The following is a 22,161-nucleotide window of genomic DNA, read 5'->3' as shown; positions in this document are numbered from 1 at the left end:
TGTAAGTAAAATGAAGCAATGTATAAATATATAATATGTGTAATATCTTGTGTATTGTAAAACTTCGAAAATTTGATTCACTCAACTAATTTATAAAAACTGAAAGATTAAGGTAGTGCACAGGTGGTTAGCGTGTGGCTATGATATTAAATAGTGAAAACATCATTTTGAATGATAAATAATCATATTATAACGAAAAATTAACTTTTCTGAAAAAAAAAATATTTCACTATCAAATATATATATAACAAGGTATGCAACTCAAAATCACCCCAAAACGGGGTGCATCGCTTTGAACAGCCATATCTTCATAAATTTTGCAGCGATTTTCACGATCTCGGTCTTATTCAACGCAGAAATGAATTTCCTTTCTGGAAATGTATATGTCTTGCAATATTTTAACAAATGCTGGGTCAACTTTTAAGAAATAACACGATACACAACACGCATGACCCAGTTGACAGTGATCATGCTGTCTTTAAGACTGAAATCTTCACGGAGTAAAGGGCAACTTCCCTACAAAGTTCATGTAGTTCGATACCATAATTCAATAAAACGTATGAAAAAACATTATTACCGTTCTTGTAGTTACATTCTGCATCAAGACTAACTGTCCAGCGCCGTTTGAAACCTTTGTTTACATACATTTCAACTAACTGACATTTTAAACATACGAGTGATTTCATTGGTCCAATGCGGAGGTGTGTCTTTACAACTGGAGATTTCATTCATAAAGAATACATGATCACTGTCAACTGGGTCATGCGTGTTGTGTATCGTGTTATTTCTTAAAAGTTGACCCAGCATTTGTAAAAATATTGCAAGACATATACATTTCCAGAAAGGAAATTCATTTCTGCGTTGAATAAGACCGAGATCGTGAAAATCGCTGCACAATTGATGAAGATATGGCTGTTCAAAGCGATGCACCCCGTTTTGGGGTGATTTTGAGTTGCATACCTTGTTATATATATATTTGATAGTGAAATTTTTTTTTTCAGAAAAGTTAATTTTTCGTTATAATATGATTATTTATCATTCAAAATGATGTTTTCACTAATTAATATCATAGCCACACGCTAACCACCTGTGAGGTAGTGCACCTCTAATGATTTCCCGCGATTTCTTCGAAGGTTGAAGAGCCTGCCATTAGGTGCCGTAGCCTAGTGGTTAAGGCGATAGACTAGTAATCTTTTGGGATATTCCCGCGCAGGTTCGAATCCTGCCGACGACGTATACTTTTTTCGACGCGTTTTATTTATTTTCTAACGTAATTTGATTTAATATGGCATATAAGCTATATTTATTGTTAAATATGATGCAATTTTTATGCACATTCTTCAATTATTAAAATTAACTTGAGATGAAAAAGGTAAAAAATCAATTGAAAATTAATTTGTTTCTACTGTTATTCAATGCGAATAATTGTAGTGCCTTCAGCAACATTTGCTTTTGAGCATCACAATAAAATCGGATGTGCTCTGTTTAACTGAAACTTGAGATGTGTCTTCAGCGCTTTGATTATCATACAAGAGGGAACAAGGAAGTTTCGTAACTATTAAGTGACTAAATTCAAATTGTGTAGTATCTTCAAATCTATAGAAGGCAGTTCTCGAAATCGCTTAAACTTAACAGGACACGCTTGCGTTATTCGTATTTTAAATATTACTCAAAATCGCATTAACCGAAAAGCACGCGCCTTTATAATACTTATTTGAACGGTATTAGTTGGTGTTTCAAGGAGAAATTAATTTCATTATGTCTACACAAGAATGGCTTGTTTTGCTTACAGTTGGATTTTTATTGAAAGAGAGCACAGCTGCAGGTAACTTTATCATCATATGACACCTCTTCTTCCTCCTCTTTCACCTCTTCTTCCTCTTCCTCCTCCTCTTCCACTTCCTCCTCCTAATCATCATCATCATCATCATCATCATAATCATCATCATCATAATCATCATCATCATCATCATCATCATTATCATCATCATCATCATCATCATCATCATCATCATCATCATCATCATCATCATCATCATCATCATCATCATCATCATCATCATCATCATCATCATCATCATCATCATCATCATCATCATCATCATCATCATCATCATCATCATCATCATCATCATCATCATCATCATCATATCATCATCATCATCATCATTATCATCATCATCATCATCATCATCATCATCATCATCATCATCATCATCATCATCATCATCATCATCATCATCATCATCATCATCATCATCATCATCATCATCATCAATAATATGATCGACTGAATGCGAACTAAACATAATTCGTCAGCGTCTTATTCGGCATATTAATGCCTGTTCGCGTTACTAATTTGATATTTAATTATACCATAGACTTTTGAATGAATTACCGATTGTTGCATGCGAGGACCAATTATTAAGAAGCTACTTTCTACTAATCAATTGACTAGTGTCGTATACCTGGGTAAGTATTTTAACTAAAAATAATTTGAGTTCATTTTCAAGGGTTAAACGTGTCAATTTGACGAGAATATGTCCACAATGATTTATTGAAATTGAAATGAATATACTAGACTATGCAAATCGTATAACAGTAACGACATATACCAAAAAACCTAGAAATGGTCGCGCATTATATGGAACTTTATATCCACTGTATAAAGCATGTCCTATAAACACTGATTCGTTTTTCATACATATTTTTAATATCTCCGAAATAAATATATTTTGCCTATCAGCCGATTTGGGAGAGCCTTCATAAAAGTAGAACTTTAATAAATAAGTTCTACTAATGTATCCGCAAGACCACAAACACAATAGAGCATCATTCTCAAGTTGTTATGCAGAAGTTGCTTCAAATGTATCTCATCAAATCCTGCTTTTCTACACATGATAACATCACTCCTTATATAGTGTGCGAACAACATTAAAAAGACATTCGCTACATAAGCATTTGCTAACTTATACAACGAAATACATAAAATACACTACAATATTTAACGGACATATACAAATACACAGTGCACGATAAACATATTATTCAATATATTAAAGTTACTTTTCATAATTAGAGCTTCTTGTTTGTACTTCAGTCCAGATTCGGATCCCTAATTCGCACATCACGGTAACATCAAACGGAACTTCATGGAAGGACTCGAAAAAGTCAAAGGACTGGACTGCAGATAAGGTCAAAGATGGTATTGAAAATAACCAAGGCAGTGCTGACGATTGTGGATGTTGCGCAGCTCTACAAAGACCGGCATGGGTGCAGCTGACACTGGACAAGACTTATATCGTGGAAGAGATTGTAGTTCTGGGGCGTACAGATATTGGTGTGTAGAGATATACGCTATATCAATACTAACATAAATTACGCAGGTGCATTGATATCAATTAACACATTAATATGATATGTTTGAAACTAACATACCCGATTGCCGTGTAGAATCCGCTTTATAATTGATTTTTTTTAATTTTCTCAAAGAATGAGAAGCATAACATATTTATATAAACTATTTACACTAATGCATACAAGTGAAAGTGCACATGCAAGCATAGAAATAACGCATACAATGACCAGACGTTATAATGAAGTAGAAATCAGAATCAATATAATAATAGAAACGTTTATATGTAAATAATACATTATATTGATGGAATATTATAGACCTATTAATATACGCTTTTATGCAATACGTTAAACTTTTACACTAGCCACTTCCCATAGATTATATGTGTATTCTTATACGGAAGTAAAATGAAATAAAACACATATCTAAGCAGCGAATAGCTATAATGCTTGATTGAAGAGTACCAGTAGTGAGACAACATTTGGAAAGGCTGTGATTTGGTTATTGTCCTTTAAAACTATAAATGATACGATCAGAAAATTGCATGCACATCTAAATCTAGACTTCAACTTAATAGTCAGCATAGCAGTTTGAGATTTGAATTACAACGTTATAGCAAGATTGACCTAAACGTTTATATTTCTTTTTTGAGTACATTTTCAGCAACATAACGGTTTGATCTTGAAGGTCGATTTTAATCAATGAATTTCCAATGCACGCATAGATAATATCCCATAACAGCTTTCGGAGCGCTTTTTAGAATAACAGAACCAAACGAAATGCACCATTATTACAATCCCACATTATTGCATAGATAACACTTGTGTATGAATTGGAATGCCTTCATTATTCAGACGCTTGTAAGTATGATCCTTATACAGACTAAAACGCTATTGGTTTAACTGACTTTATCCCACAGCAGTGATCACTTCATTTGTGATGTCAAACATTGCAAGAAATTGTGACGCTGCTTATACATTAACAAGAATTGCGACATCCATGCCTCATGGATATGTTCCTGTTTTTGAAGCGTATTGCTTTTATGTTAAGGTTAGATATGAAAGTGTGTGAATTTTTCTGCTATTAAAACGGGATCAGATCTTGCGGTTTATGCTGGTTGTTTGACTCTGAAGTTGTTTGTCTATTATATGCAACGAAGACATGATGTTATCGGATCCATTTTTTAATAATCGTACCGAATATAAAGCATTAATTTCAGTGCACGTGTTGCACCGCCACAAGCACCATGTCGCCAGCAACTGTCAGAGCACACATGCTTTTGCTGAATAGACAGTAGTTGAGCTAGAGTGATGGAACAATGCAATAAATGTTCATGCGTACTATTATCTGGACGACTTGCTTTTCCGTCTGGTCAATGTTTGTATGCATGACTGTACTATGGTTGGATCTACATTCATTTCCGGATCAATGGTGATTTTGTAAAATGCATAATAAACTGCCACCATTACAGCTTGTTCCCACATTTCATCGGATTTTGAAGCGTCCGCTGAATTGTTTCACCATTTCCTCCCGATATGCAGATTCATTGAACACAACTTCAGCGCCTTGCTTTGCTTTGTGATGTCGTGATATCGCATTACAGATGCTCACACACTGTGTCCGAGTTATTTTCCGGTTCCATATTTGTGTCAAGCTGCTGCAGATTCGCCTATGCCGGAATTAATTTTTTAGTGTCTAATATTTGCGCTTGTTTTTCATGGCCGTCCGTCCCTTATTCATGTATCGCTTGCTCTTATCGTGCGTTTCTGTAGAGCGGTAAGTTTGTTGGTCCAGAATTGTTTCAAGTTTGGTCTATACGATTTCATCGGAACCGATGTTTCTGCACACTATCGAATAATGTCACAAAAATGGTCTCATGATTTCGTCAAAAATCATATTTGGTGTATTAACTCCTCACGAATGGCTTTATGTAACTGGCCTTTTTCACATCTAATGTAAGATTACGTAACTTTTTCCAGTTGACACTATCATTATTATTTAGTGTTTTATGGACACTATTTTACAACTGTTTTTTTAAACGATAACATTAACTTTGTTTAACATAAACTTATTTTGGTCATATTGAGTCATATCAAGGAACAAAGATTATTTAAACGTTTTATTATCTACTAAAGTCAATGTTTCCTAAATGTGCACCGTTAAGGTAGGTATACTTGTTTATTGCAGTAACCACTCAGTTTGACAACATCAAATTGTCACTGGGAAGACAGAACAAGTCTCATCAGGACGGAGCGCTCAATATTCAAAACCGGTCTGCGAGGGCCATTCTGGCTCCTCCAAGTGAACTAGATGTTGTACGAGTTTCTGGTGGCACGGGACAAGATATCGATACCTATATGACTATATGCGAGATAATGATATACCGACAAGCAGGTAAAGTGCTTTAACGCTGACTGTCGTTTTGATTTATGGTAATAATTAACCATTTAAGTTTGTTTTGTTTCATACACGAAACGTTCAGTGGCTGTACACGACGTCGCAACAGTAACGTGATATGTTCGCAATTGATACTTGTAAAGCAGTATTATAACCACGAACAAATTACTTTATTACTTTGCGGAGCGATTTAATTTTAAATTATGGGAGGGGACGGGGTATCATTTTTTTTTGCTTATATGGCTGTTTATATAGTTACAAGTACGTACGCATAAAACAAAGATGTCTAATATACGTCCTGTACGATTTTTTTATTTGTATTAGTTTTTGTGTGTATGTAAATAAATGTCAACTTGGGCTTTGTGTTTAGGACCAATATAATTTTGTTCACACCGATATTATTGCACCTAGTGTTGCGCATAATTAAAAATTAAAAACGTATTACCGCAAAAGTGCTGAAACAGTACAATCATATTTATCAGCGTGTAAAGTTACCTCCTTAATGTTTTAATTTTTGTTCCAGCTGTCTAGGCCTAAGGTTTTACCTTAAACAATAGCTAATATAATGGTGAATAAATTTCCAACAAGTAGACCCGAATGAATAAATCTTAACATTTCATTTTATTAGTTTAAAGAATAAGATTTATCTCTTAGTTTTGTTTACTGTTGTGCGGTGTTTTTAATTTGAATGTACATTTTTATTCATTGAAGTTTTTAGCCAATGCCTCTTTCACGAAATACGTATAGATCTCTGATTTATCATCGCTATTTTCTTCGTTATAACTACATGTGTAATAGTAAATATACTTTTCTGTTGTTGCGTTTATTGACTTTGTTTCAGACAAATATCGATATAGAGTATCCATGAAGTGCTTAAACAGTCAAGTAGGCTAAAATAATGAATCAACATGTTATTTGTTCCAGACTGTCTACCCGGCAAGTACAGTGTAAACTGTTCCAAAGAGTGTCATTGTCTTTCGGGACCATGTGAAAGTGTCACGGGCAATTGTGTGACTGCTACATGTAAAGACGGCTGGAGAGGACTCGCATGTAATGAAAGTAAGACTAACTATATAATAATCAAGATTATGAACAATAACCACTAATTGAGAACGTTTACCCATTGAAATGTATAACACTTGTATGGAAATTTCACTTACTTATGCGATTGAAATTAGTTCACTGATAAATAATACCAAATAGCTCATAACGTGTTTGCATGTGTGATAACAAGATATACGTTTGTAATGATGGTTTTCAGTACCGCTCTCAATACATGTAGATTATTCGATATTGCAATAACACAGTCATCTCCGTCTTATATTTAACAAGCTAGCGAGAGAAATTAACATAACGCCAATCAGAGCCGTCGACCATCAACTTGATAAATGCGAAAATTATAATATGTTAGCAACTTACCATGATTAAATTACCTGTATTCGATCCATTATTCATGAATAAAAATAAATCTTACATTCGTTAATGTGTCAAAGCTATTATAGATTGTACGTGACATTGTGTGCGCTATTATATCTGCTACATCTTGACTTGATGTAGAGCTACAGTTAAAAATGTATTTATTTATTGCAGTACATTTCTTCTTAGTTCTCTTTTGTAATGATAACCCAGTGCCTTTTTCACGGCTGAACAAGGAAAACGTATCAACGTTATATTTTATCGTTTCTATGGTGTTTACAATGCTGTCTTTGCATGAAAAACGCGTATAATGACATAAATGTCCATCTGAATCTTGGATTATTTTGTGACACGAGTATAGATTTACTTTAATTGCATAGCTACTCATGACTGCATCTTGCTGTCCATTTACAGCATGCGATCAAGGGTTATTTGGTTTGAACTGCTCCTCAGAGTGTCATTGCCTACACGGTGCCAACTGTAACCATGTCGTCGGTAACTGCTCGAATGAGCAATGTGAGCCTGGGTGGACTAACAGTAACTGTAGCGTTGGTAAGATAAGATACAAGAATGATGCTTGCGCGATATTTAATTCATTCGTATTGTTTTTTTCAATTTTATCTTATGTAAAGAAAAAATGCAAATGTACATTATACATGTTTATTAAATAGACATTTCAATAAGTATGTCTATAGTGCAGTTACATAACTTAGCCATTCAAATGCTGGATCAGCTTCCCGAGCATTTGATCATGGCAATGGCATAGCTCATCAGAATGTCTGTGTTACATTACAATATTCCGGCGAATGTTCGATTGGTCATTGTGTCCCGATTCGGCCACGTATATCTATAGCGTAGGTATGTTGAAACAAACGTTAGTAGTACATTTTTTTTGTCATAAGTATTCATTTTGACATGAACAGTTACTTGACTGTCGGTTTTATCAACTTTAGTCTACCCCGGAATTAAAAATAACTAGCATGTTTATGATGTTATACTCTGTTAAAATAGATTATACATTTCGCATAAAAAATGGGACGGTAAACGTTACGTAATTTGTTCTTTCTTTGGGTTTCATTATAGCTCATTATGATACCCCCCCGCACTGCGATGATAAAATAATGATTTGGTGATAATTCATTTGGATTTCAATCTTCTTAAAGCAAATACCGAGCACAATTGCCACAGCAATTTCCTCCACATTATAGGGTTATTGCAGTTTGTTTATTGTAATAATGAAAGAGAGTCCTGATTTCATTTCACAAGTAATAACAGGTGTTTAATTAGAATCGGATAGACATCATGACCTAAGAGCATTGCTAAAGAACCATAACTCTTGCTTTGAAGATAGCAGCGCATTGTTATTTATAAATTACATGTATTTATTTTTCCGGTCGTTAGGGCGCCGACAGCTGTTTTTTTCGTTTTGGTCGGGGTATATCTCGAAAAATATAATAGGTTTGAATTTTAAACTTTGAAGGAACATATATCGCATTGTGGGAAGTGAAATGCACTAAAGCTAAACCCTCGATAACAAAGTGTTTAAGTTATTGCTCTTTGTTTCTTTTGAAGTATTATCTTGTCCGGGCATCTCTTAAAAACTATCATAAGTCTTTTGTATAACTAAAGATTATAAAACCGAACTAGCAATGTCGTCGGACTAAGCGACATGCTTGTGATGTTTCAGGAAAATAGTGACAGTGCTTGATGCTATTGGCTCACTAGTTCTGTGGAAATCTGTTTCCTACAAACATTATTAACTAAAGCAGTGTATTTAATTTTAAAGTATATATGTCTTATGATAGTTTTTGATCAAATGTGATCAAATGACACTTTAAGGCGCTTATATAAAGGTGTGCATCCAAATGGGTCCACGGCTCTGAATGCGTTTTATGTTTGTTTCATTTTCGGCGTTGTTTTCAAATATGGGTTTGGACACAAATTTATTGTGATAATTAAATGTAGCGGGAAAGTGACTTCCAGTAGAATTTCGAATATATTTATGGTTTAGGGAATGCAAACTTACAACAACGGTTTAAAGTAATTATGAACGATTTTAATGATTTATTCGTATAACTTATAATTAACGGCCAGTGAAGTAGTATGTAGTAAGTTGCATCAGCGCGTCATATCTGCCATGTACTAAATTGTTCATGCTTTATACGTGCCAGAACGATACATAATTAATAGTATATGTTTGAAATATATACGTAAAATATAATATCAAATTAAATCATACTATATGTCCTCTCATAACTGTGTACAAATAGTATTTCACTTTCAAAGTGTCTTACCAACGAAAGAATTATATACAAGCTGGCGAGTGTGAAAAACAGCTCCAACGACTGAGCTTCTTTTTATCAATAAAGCGCGGCTGCGTTTATACAAACGCAGAACTTTACTTAATGCATGTGCTAATAATGGTAAAATCTTGGTCGCGCTGTACTATTTATTAAGACTTATATATATGGATCATATATTAATACCGATACAGCGATTTTCAATCAAAATTTTGAGTAATGATGTCCGAACAATCTGGTAATCGGGAAGTCTTGTTGATAGCCGATGAGAAAAAATCGGGGATCCGATCTTTGTCAGGTTTTTTTTTTATTCATAAACATTTATATCAATGCTGATTTTCTTTTTTTAAAGAAACTGTCGGTATGTGATGTATTTTCAACATATGGTTCATTACTCTAAATGAGTGGTCATTTGAATTTTCTCTGATCTACCAGTCTCGTTAATAATAACTGGCTCAAAGTATGCGGGGAAAATCTGGTATTACTAAATGTTTCTGTATGTCTGTCAGTCCGTCACTAGTCGCATATTTGTCGTCATAAACCGTTCAACGTACAACAATCAAACTTGTATGTTTTGTTTGGCGGATATGAAGTTGTTAATGTGCGATCTTTATTATCCTCTGTTATCAATTTACAAAATTTTGCATTTTACAATTAATAATTTTTGTTCTAGAGTTATTATATTTTTTTTTTATATCAACTATCGACATTAATGACAAAAATACATCGCTGAAACCACAAGGGCGAAGTCATATTTGGTATGTTACTATTTCAATTCTTTGATTTATTGATTGTTATTAAGCACTTTATTCAATTTGTTTTTCTTTTATTTTTGTAACACAGCCTGTAAACATGGTTTCTACGGACCGAGCTGTTCTATGGAGTGTCACTGCGACAAATGTCATCCCGTCAATGGATCGTGTGTGATGTCTCTTCAATGTCACGCTGGGTACAGGATGGAAAATGGTTTCTGTAAACGTAAGAATGTATTCTGTTTATGGATTACATGTGAAAGCCCCATGAAGCTTGTACTTTTACTCACTGAACTCACATATGAAAATACCATATGTACAATATGCAGCTGCTTACATAGCTAAAGTACAATTTTATCCATGTATTGTTTCAGCCCACGAACAGATAGGAGGCAGTACAACCTTTAACGCGATTGGAGTTGTTAGTGGTTGCATCGTAGCTGTTGTAATCATAATTGGAATTACTTTTCTAACCGTATATTACAGGCGACAACAACTTCATGCGTAAGTTACTGCTGCATTTAAAATTAATAATAATAATAGTCGCCGAAGTTTATTGATTTGATTGTTCAATAAAGATCTTGTTCCTGTCAAATCGTGTAATTGATTTAATTTCAGCGCCAAAGGATATTCTAAATTATCTTTACCGGATCAGATAGAGGCACGTTTCAACAATGGATTTGATCATATCAATCGGACTAATGATGGCAAAAACGTCTTAGTACAAGACAAAGCGGAAGTCGCATCAAAAAGTACATGTGCACATATTTTCAAAATATACATTCATATAGCTTAATATGTTTCGTGCTAGATTTCCACATGCATAAGCGAAACTAAGACTATGTATTGAACAATAGACATCATCATAAACTTATTTAGTTAAAACTATGAACGATCTACTGCACATATAAGTTTACACATAACATCACAAATAATCTAAGGGCGTATACGCATCTTCAAAATGATGATTTATATAAACAAGCAAGTTTATATGTTATACAACTTTATATTAAATATAGCATGACCTATGCTTTGAAAATCTTGCAGTATATTCAGTTATATGACTTCGTTTGCTGCAACTATGCTTACAACATGTCTTCTTGAATTGTAGACGTCTGCCGATTATTTTCTGGCAAAGAAAATCTCGTTCCCTGTGGTGACAATGATTATTACAGCTTCAGGACACCACTTGGCGTTGGAATAAAAATCCATGAACTCTGGGACTACATTCACGAGAAGTGTCAAAGTTCAACATTCTTTGAAGAAGAGTTTAAAGTAAGAAACAGTCGCAGTATAAAGTTTCAATAGTAGTTAAATGTCTTTATAAACCATATCGCATCATTAGCATTATTGTATTGTAGAAATTCAGATGCGGGCTTATTCATAAGCATGATGTAGCATCGTCCGAAGAAAACAGAGGAAAGACCCGCTACAAGCAGATGTATGCATGTACGTTATTTTTTTTTAAATACATTTTGTCAAGTCCATTAACTCAAGATATTTAAGGTAAAGTACTTAAAATACAGTATCGTAACCTAAATGTGACAATTCCTTGCTTTGGGGGAACTTACAATATTCACGAGTGTTCATTTTAAAAGCAAAATGGCGTTTGATTAAGTAACGGTAATGCAGGGTATACTGGAAAGTTCTATTCTTTTCAGACGACCATAACCGTGTGCCCTTGACCAAAGAGATTGATGGAGATTCCGAATATATCAACGCGAGCTATATACACGTACATGTTTTATTTCGGTTGAATCATTATCATCCTGATCTTCATTATGATCAATCCGAGTTTCTTCTTCCTCCTAATTTTTACAGATATTCTTGATCAGTAACGCTTAAAGAGAGAATGTACGCACGAAAAAATAAGAACTATGAATAGAGGAATAATAATTCGTAATTTGATACTTTATTTAGATTTTGTTTGCATTTTAGGGCTTTGAAAAGGCAAAGAAATTCATCGCGTCACAGGGTAAATAAAAACATTGTAATGCTTTTATAAAAGGTCATACTAGTGTATTTCACGTTTGTTTAAAATTTTTATTTCCTTTCGGTTTAAAAAATAATATCACAGAATACATTTTAATATTAATTAATATTAGCTCACCGATAAGTATAACATACATTCTTCGATTCTGTTTTAAAAGGGACGACAGAGAAAAATTTAGTTGACTTCTGGTCTATGATATGGCAACAGAGAGTAGACAAGATTGTGATGCTGACAAATTTGATTGAAATGGGAACGGTATGCGATTTATATCTGATGTTGAAGTTTCGGTCCATATGAATTTAAACAAAAAAAAAATGAGCATATTACAAGCAGATGCCTGATATGCGGTTATTGTTGATTCATATGTTGGCCATCATATTAAAGTAGACTGCTAAAGACGCGTTGATAGTGTATCTATTTTAAGTTAATACAATTGTACAGTGCTTGACAAAACAGTTTATAATGCAGATGAAATGCTTACAATATTGGCCCGAGGAGTTGAATAGTGTGTGCAAGTACGGACGTATTGACGTCAAGTACATTGATGTCGAGGAGATGTTTGATTACAACATCAGGACTTTCACAATCAAGAAGGTCTGTTTTAATTCATTGTCGTTACTGTAACATGTCTACCGTGGATAAGTATTTGATTGAATTCGATACATGTTGTATTGAACGAGAATTATGTTAAAGATATACAAGCTTTTCTTCGAACATTTATAATTTAGTTTGATAATGTGTACCTAAACATTTTTGGTATTCGTTAGTATTAATTTATGTAAACAGGGACATGATGCCAGGCTGGTAAAACAGTTTCATTTTAAGTCATGGCCAGACAAAGGTGTTCCTGACACGGCCTGGTGCCTAGTAGACTTTTGGAGAGCGGTGAATACTCAGGAGGAGCACCAATCACCAATTCTTGTTCACTGCAGGTACACCAGTACACATTCAAACATAAGAAAATTGATACATGTATTTTGATTTAAATTCATACTGTTGTTGTTAGAATTAGAAACAATGCAACTCAATATTCGTTGAATCTCATCGAAGATAACGCGTTGTATTTACAGCGCAGGTGTTGGGCGAACAGGAACATTTATTGCTCTCGACAATCTTATTTCACAAGCGCAAATTGAAAGCTGTGTCAGACCATTCCAGATTGTCGAAGCATTACGTGAACAAAGGGTCAGCATGGTTCAAACAAAGGTAAAGTGATTTTTACTTCTAAACAATGATATCTAAAGATCAAATAGTGGCCCCTGTGATGGTATCAAGCATGTGTTTCCATCAATATCTTTAGAAAGAATAAAGGACGTTATATATCTCAGGTCAATGCATGAGAACAATACGCATTTAATGTTGAACATTCACGTGCTTATTGTATTTTACAACTTTATGCCTTAATACTTTATTCGTCTGTATACAGGAACAATACGCCTACCTACACGAGGCTGTGGCGGAAGCTCTCCTGGTGGGGACACACCACGTGATGAAAAGACAGTTCGAAAGTGTCCACCGGTTCATGAACGCAAAAGATAGTATTTCGACAATCACCCGACTTGAAAAACAGTTAGAAGTAAAATAATCTTAAACATTAAATATTAGCCTTTATACAGAAAAATGATCAGTCCGACTTTCTGCAGTCTACTATACTGTACATAAATTTGTTCAGTATTATTGACGCATACGTTGTTTGATTATGAATAAGCATTGACTTATTTTCGTACTAGTGTCCCCTTAAATTTATGGTTGTCCAATATTTCGGTTTTGCCTGTTTCGTCCCTTTTACTCTTACCTAAAAAAGACTTGTAATTTGACAGGAACTCAGGTGTTTCGGGTTAATAAAACGACAATGTTAAACTAACATAGCCGTATAATAGATTTATGTATTGCCAACTTAATAGTACCACAGTACACCGATACATACACGTGTTTAATGTAATATGAATCGTCAACAAAACTCACATATCGTATCATGAAAGAAAACTGAAACATGCCTTTTTTCTTTAAAAAAGAAATCTTGAATGCATCTCATCAGCTAACTAATAACATTATCATACGCACATTCCTCAAATTAATTGAGCATAAACAATTCTAAATAACATCAAATTCAACACATACGGGCGATATTAAAAATACATATGTGTCTGCATTTGGAATATATGGAACGATTTGTTACGATATCATATGGACTACTGAATAAATATTTCGAGATACATCTCAATTGTCAGACGTATTATTCAAAATAAATCGTACATGTCGCCAACTTGCTAATGAAATATTGCCCAGATGTCATTGTTTGCACTGTGCATTTTGAATTTCAGTTGTTAAAACAAAGTGTTGAAAGTCGTGAGAGACATTTGCAACTAGGGGCAAGACCGGAAGCAGAATATGGAAATAGTGGACCACACGTGACTGAAAGTAAGAAGCGTTACCTTTTTTGAAATGCAACAATAACACAAAAACACTTCACCAGCCAGTTTATGTGAAGATATAAAGTACACATGTATGTTGGTTTGTATTTGTAGTCGATGTATATCGACCACAACAGCAAAGAAAGAGTGAACCACCAGATGAAATTAATATCCATGTAAGTTAAGTTTACTTAACGTTTCAGTTTAGTTAGTTTATATGGATATTTTAAGGTATTACTATTTTGTTCAAGTTTTATAGTGTTCATGGATCAAACGTAAAAAGTGTAATAACCAGTAAAATAGCCTTATGTGGCACATGATAATAGTGCATGTAAACCAATACGTGCTTGTATTAGTTGTTAGTATTTTAAACAGTAAATAATGGAAGTGACATACCACGTATTCAATATAAAATCAGACATAGTTGTTAATAAGAAATTTAATCGCTGTAATCTTGCCACTCTTTACGTACATCGCACAGACATTCAATGGACTTACGGGAACAATTGTGCTTCGCAAACCGAACGAACAACAGCTGCCTATGTTTTGGTCTCGTCTCAAAAAGCTCGGCTCGAAAACGTTGATTGATCTTGCTTCGGGTGATATCGAACTGGTATATTACTTGCGTATTTTAGATAGTGTTATTTTATATAAAAATCGGGGTTGTTCAAGTGTTCGTTTAAGCGTAAAATGGTACGTTGTTTTACCAATAGAGTCATGTTTTTTTATTGCAATATATTATTGTTTGTGTCAAATGTTTAACATCCGTAAATTACAAAATTCTGCTCGTTAACAATATAGATAAATATAAACATATTTTTAGCTGAGCTTAGTGTTCGCAATATATTTATTAATTTACCATGTATTCCACCTTACGGCGTCAGTAATTAATAATATCATGTTTAACCGAATACATATATCATGTTGATGCTAATATATCCTTACATATGTATAATACTTTCTGTTTACAACGCTAGAAACACCTACTTATAAACAGAAAAGACGGGACACATGCATTAAAAGGTCCATCTGCTATCAAAGAGGAACACAAAAATGGATTTATTGAAATAACGTATTCCATGACCAACGAGGTATTTTGAAAAATAATAATTATTTAATCGTTTTTTACTAGTTATAATTATTACACGTTCGCATGATTGTCTTTGTTTACTTATTTAGTTACTTTATATATACACACACACATATATATATATATATATATATATATATATATATATATATATATATATATATATATATATATATATATATAACAATAGACTTTCCGCGACAAAACGATAAAACACTTCGTGCTGTCTTCGTGGAAAGAAGTAGATATACCGACAGACAAGAAACCATTGCTTGAGATGATAGGTGCGGTGTACACCTGGCAATCCGAACTGACAGAGGACACACCGATTTTGATATTGGACAGGTTAGTAGAGCTAAGATATAAATGTTGTTTTTTAATTAATTGTAAAGCATGTTCAAATGTAATCTACTTGGAATACTCACCAAATTAATTAAATATCGATAGGTCAAGTGTACATGAAAGTATTTTGTCCTTACAGTGTTTGAAATACATAATCGATATGTTCGAAAAACAATTATTTGCAGTTGTGGATATCGGAAATGCGGAGTCGTCGCTGTTTTATTGAACGAGATTTATCGCATATTAGAACAGAATGGGCGGATCAACATTGTACAATCAGTCAAGACGATGGTGCACGAAAATAGCCTTCTAATCCGCAGCAAGGCATGTTTACATGATACACTTGCACTTTAACGAATCGATTGGGTAGTTTTGTGAGTAGTTGAAGAAAGTCTTTTTTGAAATGAAGTTTACTCACTGTACGAAACGGTTCCTGCTTTCACAATCATATACATTGTCTTTTACAGATGCAGTACAAGTTCTGTTATGATGTGATATTGGACTTTGTTCAACAGCAAGGGGTTTATCAGAATTATTAATGTTAGAATAGAATGTCGTATAGTGTGCTGTATTGCATGGGCCATTTGTGACTTGCAAATAGGAACATAGATATGTTGTAAACGATATTGTTGCGTCTGATGTTTGCATGAGTTACCGTATTTCTCGGCGGAGCTGACTACGCCAGCTTTTCACTTTACGTGACCTTTGTTAGCGTCCAATAGAATTCAAATAAAACTTCCCGCGGCAAAGTACGGATGAATACACTTCATTGACTGCATTGGCTGATTTGATAATACCACTAGAACATTGGAAACATGTCCGCGTCTTTGTAACACTGTTTTACTGCCTGTTCAGCATGAAACAGTTTTATCTCTAATAAAAAGGCTTAATAGATAGAACAGTTTTACACTCAATCTCGACATCAATACAGTTTGTGCGTGCTACTTTTATTTTCAGAGGATTGCCAGCGCGAGATCGTTGTGTACTTAAAGGCCATGTTCTCATATTTAGTACTGACTTCCATATTCCTGTCAACATGTTATATGTAAAAGTATAAAGAGCAGTGGAAGCGATGCCTCACTTTAATGCATTGCATTTCAACCCGCGAGGTATAGGGGTCAGTTCGCGGTTAGTGTGTTTGAATGTCAGAGTTTATATAATATAGACGCTATAGCGTGAACTAGGTGAACTGGAATTTTCTTTACCAGAATGATGTTAAATGAAGATATCCAGCGATATTATTGTGGCATGTCAATAATAGATTTCAACAATACCATGATAAATATTATTTTTAATTAATTAACAAGAATTATTCCATCATATTGACTAATGTATTATTGCATCATATTGACTAATGTATTAAGTATGAGCGCGATGATTCTCGATACTGTTAATAATCGAATCAAATAGCAATGCCCGATAAACCACTAAAACAGGTTTGTTCGAAGAACGTGCGTATACATATTTAAAATATGTACGGAGACTTCGCGTGTGGCCGGTTGACTTTGGTTTTCTGTTTTGTATCTATAGGTTTATGACCAGCAATATAAAATAATGTAAAATAAGCCACGAAAACTCCGCGTAACATCCCGTACTGCGTGTGATGCAGCTAAAAACTGCAAAGCAAAAAATATCATCTATCCTTGATCTCATTCATTTAAATCTTTACCTTCCATAAACTCCAACCACAATCAACGCCGTATATCTTTTTTAAAGATATTTCTTGTTTGTAATATTATAGGTTTCTTTCATAGGATTCATTCATGATGTACATATACAACTGTATTAGCATTTTGCACGTGATTATTTTGAGATGAATAAAACAGATATCGTTACTTAAAACCTTATTTGCTACAGAGTGAATTGTTTGATGCAGGTTAAAAGTAATACCATGTTGCAATGCAATTGCGTAAGGACAGTATATATAAGGTAAAAGTTAAACATGTATTGCATGTACATTTTTTGAATAATTTTGTTTTCTTCAATGTTTGAAGGCAGAAGTATTGGGACCGGTTACAATTTTAATAAAAAAATATAAAAGCCTGTGCAATTTAGAGACCGAATGACGAAACATCCTCGAGCTTCACGCGGGTAATCTGCAATTAACGGTGTACCCTTGATTGCATTACAATATTGACACTGACGATTGTTTAAAACTTTACCTTCGGATTGCTCGAACCGGTCGCTATTTTGTTACCTGGACCGCACGTGCTTAATATTGACCGACCACGTCTTATTCGAGGACTACTTTGAAAGGTGCGGTTTGCGATGAATGTTTTTTCAATTTTGATTCTATACCATTATTAAAAGCTCTAACAAATTATTTGTCATTATGCTATTATTTGAAATTATTCGAATTTATATTTTTAGTGTAAATATTTTCTTGATTAGGGATTTATTCATACTTAATTGATAGTGAAAAAGTGCCGAAACTTTTGAAAACAAGATATATCGACCAATTTCGGATACATACATACATCTTTAAATATGTGATTAATTTCCGTGGTTACACACATTTGTAACGATATCCAGTAACTTAATATCAACATGCCGATAGGCCGGTATGTGATGATTGCTAGCTATGAATTTGAATATTGTATAGCTGTTTGCTACATGTACATGTTTTATTATTTGCCTCTTTTATTTACTATACTTTTTATCATTTTTAATCATGTTTGCTTTTGGTTTGTGTGCAGTTATTATATTTGATAATTTAATAAAATTTCTTGAACACCTGAAAGGATGCGTTTGAAAACGTTACCAAAACAATTGTATATGTTTACACGAAGAGAGAAACCATAAATGGTATCAATGTAATACAAATTAATTAATGATGGATTATGATAACACACCATTTAAACATGAAACGGCATTTGAAACTTGAAATTAATCTAAAGAAAGAACCTGAGCAGATCACATTTACACCACTGACTGGTCTATATGTTTAAACATCTGAAATACCACTGATGTTGAAACATTCTCAAATCTTTCCTATTGTTTCGGAAATCTGATGTAATTTGCTAAATATAAACGATATATAAATGTTCGCATGTGTTCTATTTATCAAAAGTTTCATAAGTGTTGCTTCATCTCTCTCAATACATTTAGATAAATTTACATTGGTCAGTTGAACAACTAAGTTTAAGAAGAAATATGATGACTTTCAACATATTTATGTGCTCAGATAAATTGTGAATGCCAATGAAATGAGAGTGCAATGAATATTGTCTATTCTATAAATGTATAAACATATTAACAGATCCAAAATTCTAAATAACTGAACAACGACTTTAACAGATATATGTAATTAGAAGACATGCTGTTCTGTGTCTGCGTTTTACATTCCATACATAACTATTCAGTTACGCACTGGCCATGAAAAAGAAATCATTTAAGAAAATAAAGTTACTTGGCAAAAACATCATAACTCTATTTACATGTACTCCAAACATTCGGATTTGACTGGGTCGTCCGCATCAATCAGTTAATAATAAGCTATCTTTGCATTTGGGTAAGACTGGATCTGTTTTGTTTTGCTCAAAAGCAAGGTTAATGTCTGGACCAAATCTTAATGTTGTATGCAATGGTAAACCTATTGAAGCTAAGGATTCTGTTAAGTATCTTGTTGCCGCTCTTGATCAAAGTCTATCTTTTGATGCAATGGCTGTTCAACTATCAAAAAAACTAATGCTAGGTTGAAGTTTTTGTACAGGAAGTGCAAGATCCTTAACCCCTACTCTAAAATGTCATTGGTCACATCCCTCATTCAGTGTCAGTTTGATTATGGTTGTTCAATTTGTTATGAGGGCTTGACTCAGGAACTTAAGAATAAATTACAGGTTACCCAGAACAGAATGATCAGGTTTGTGTTGGATCTTGAAGCAGGGGCTCATATAGATCATATTCATACTGTGAGTCTTTGTGTTGGATCTTGAAGCAGGGGCTAATATAGAACAAAGGCATTTTGTCAAGCTAAACTGGTAACCAGTCTCTAAAAGAGCTGATCAAATCATTTTGTGCCATGTGTTCAAATTCTACAGTGGTAGATCACCAGGTTGCCTAAATGAGCATTACATTCCTCTAAGTTCAGTTTATAACTATCTTACTAGGTTAAGAGTGTCAGTTGGTGCTTCCAGTGATTCATTCACAGACATTGGAAGATTTTGTTTGCCCAAGATTAAAGATTTTGGTAAACGTTCATTTGAATATCAAGGTTGTTCTCTCGTGAATGAAATGCCACAACATATAAGACAGGCTTAGAACCTCCCCAATTTCAAGTACACCGTCAAAACCCATCTTCTTGCAACTATTTGATTTTTTTCTAGTTTTAATTAGTTCTTGTTTCTAGGTCTACTACATTTAATCTATTAAGGACCACAATGGAAATAAGGATTTACTTCCTTTTTGTGCTATCCTTGTATTTCAATGTTTGTGACATGGTTTAAATTTTAAGTACACACACACACACACACGCACGAACACACGAACGCACGCACACACACACACGCGCGCGCGCGCGCAAACACACACACACACACACACACACACACACACACACACACACACACACACACACACACACACACACACACACACACACACACACACACACACACACACACACACACACACACACACACACACACACACACACACACACACACACACACACACACACACACCACACACACACACACACACACACACACACACACACAGACAGACACACACACACACACGCACACGCACACGCACACGCACACACGCACGCACGCACGCACACACGCACACACACACACACATTTGTTTGCTTGATTTATCATCTATGATGCTATTTTAATTTATTGATTTGCTATTTCGTATGGCATAAGCAGATACTACGTAGTTAATGTGTAATATTTGCTTTATGTAACATGTTTTACAATTTGTTAAAATATGAAATTAACAAATAAATGAATAAATGAATAAATTAATGAATGAATGTTTTATTCCAGTCATGTTTGCTCCATGAATTTCATTTTGACTTACAAACCATATTAATCATCTAGATTCCAAAATGTCAAAGACAGGGCGCCAAAAATCATAGATGAATTCAAGTTCAATTTAATATCGGATCCAATTCCTCGACATATAGTTCAAATATACAACAAGTATACATTCACAAATTCATCCGTAATTGAGTACGATCTCATTCCGTAATTGACTACATGACTGGACATTTTTTTGTCCGTCTACGCCCCACTCTCCTGAGTAAATCCCTTAAGTATCCATCCAATTTTATGCTCAGAGTGAGTGTTTTCTAACACAGCACGCACCTATATATCGATTGATAGCTAACAATAATACACAACTTTGTATTCAATTTTTTGGTTGGTCAATATAACTTCGCCTTTGCACATGCTTATTGTCGGTTGGCTGATACGCTATTGTTTCTGAATAAATCACATAGTAGGAATTGTCCTAACTTACACTAGAGTGTTTTGGTATTGATAAGCAATAAGTCTAAAGGTTTAGAAGTTGCATTCTAATAATTAATCATATGGTGTCTAATCTATATACTTATTATTTTGGTATCTTTTATGTATAACAGTCTCAAGGAAAATGTTCGTTTGACGTACACATTATATTGTTAGTCTATAACTCAATCATTTGAAATGTTGGTAAGCCTTTTTTGCTCCTTGTTAACTCATTGTTCTAGCATCTGTTACAAGTCATTTCGTTGGTCTAGAACATTATAACATATGTTCCTTCATAATTGCATTTTGCCTAGTCACATTGTTGGTAATAATATATGCTTCTATGGTTTAACTCTTTTCGTTTTCTTTTTGATGTTTTACGAAATATTTGATGTCCGTATGATATATACATATATACAACGTGCTTTCATATGCTTTACATGAAAAGTCCACCTTTGAATATTGTGGTTTTTGTTTAACCGCCTCTTTGGCTCGAACGAACTGTTACTAGCATTGTTTAAAAATACCTTAAAAACAACCAAAATAATCCCTTAATAACATATTTTATTTTATATAATTAATATAGAGTATGCGCATAGTCGTAACTTGTGTTCTTCTGGAAAATCTATCTTGGACTAGTGTT

General features: G+C 34.0%; 1 protein-coding gene and 1 non-coding gene across 2 annotated transcripts; both read left to right on the top strand.

Moving 5' to 3' along the window:
- The first annotated feature begins 1,152 nt into the window (after positions 1–1,152).
- Trnat-agu (transfer RNA threonine (anticodon AGU)) lies at positions 1,153–1,234 on the top strand. Its single transcript has one exon. It is a non-coding gene; the product is annotated as a tRNA-Thr (tRNA).
- Positions 1,235–1,552: 318 nt separating this feature from the next.
- LOC127877042 (receptor-type tyrosine-protein phosphatase epsilon-like) lies at positions 1,553–19,021 on the top strand. The gene is made up of 24 exons (XM_052422647.1): positions 1,553–1,825; positions 3,101–3,340; positions 5,546–5,752; positions 6,680–6,814; positions 7,586–7,723; positions 10,315–10,449; positions 10,598–10,727; positions 10,842–10,975; positions 11,335–11,498; positions 11,585–11,672; positions 11,885–11,958; positions 12,162–12,198; positions 12,374–12,471; positions 12,685–12,810; positions 13,003–13,148; positions 13,287–13,422; positions 13,643–13,792; positions 14,541–14,637; positions 14,745–14,806; positions 15,112–15,243; positions 15,608–15,721; positions 15,911–16,065; positions 16,248–16,386; positions 16,530–19,021. The coding sequence occupies exons 1-24, from the start codon at positions 1,759–1,761 to the stop codon at positions 16,599–16,601; spliced, it is 2,976 nt and encodes a 991-aa protein (XP_052278607.1). The 5' UTR covers positions 1,553–1,758; the 3' UTR covers positions 16,602–19,021.
- The last annotated feature ends 3,140 nt before the right edge of the window (positions 19,022–22,161 follow it).

The sequence above is a fragment of the Dreissena polymorpha genome, chromosome 4 (assembly GCF_020536995.1).
Source record: "Dreissena polymorpha isolate Duluth1 chromosome 4, UMN_Dpol_1.0, whole genome shotgun sequence".
Classification (NCBI taxonomy): Eukaryota; Metazoa; Mollusca; class Bivalvia; order Myida; family Dreissenidae; genus Dreissena; species Dreissena polymorpha.
The sequence above is the reverse complement of the archived record's forward strand: the minus strand, read 5'-3'. Positions and strand labels throughout refer to the sequence as shown.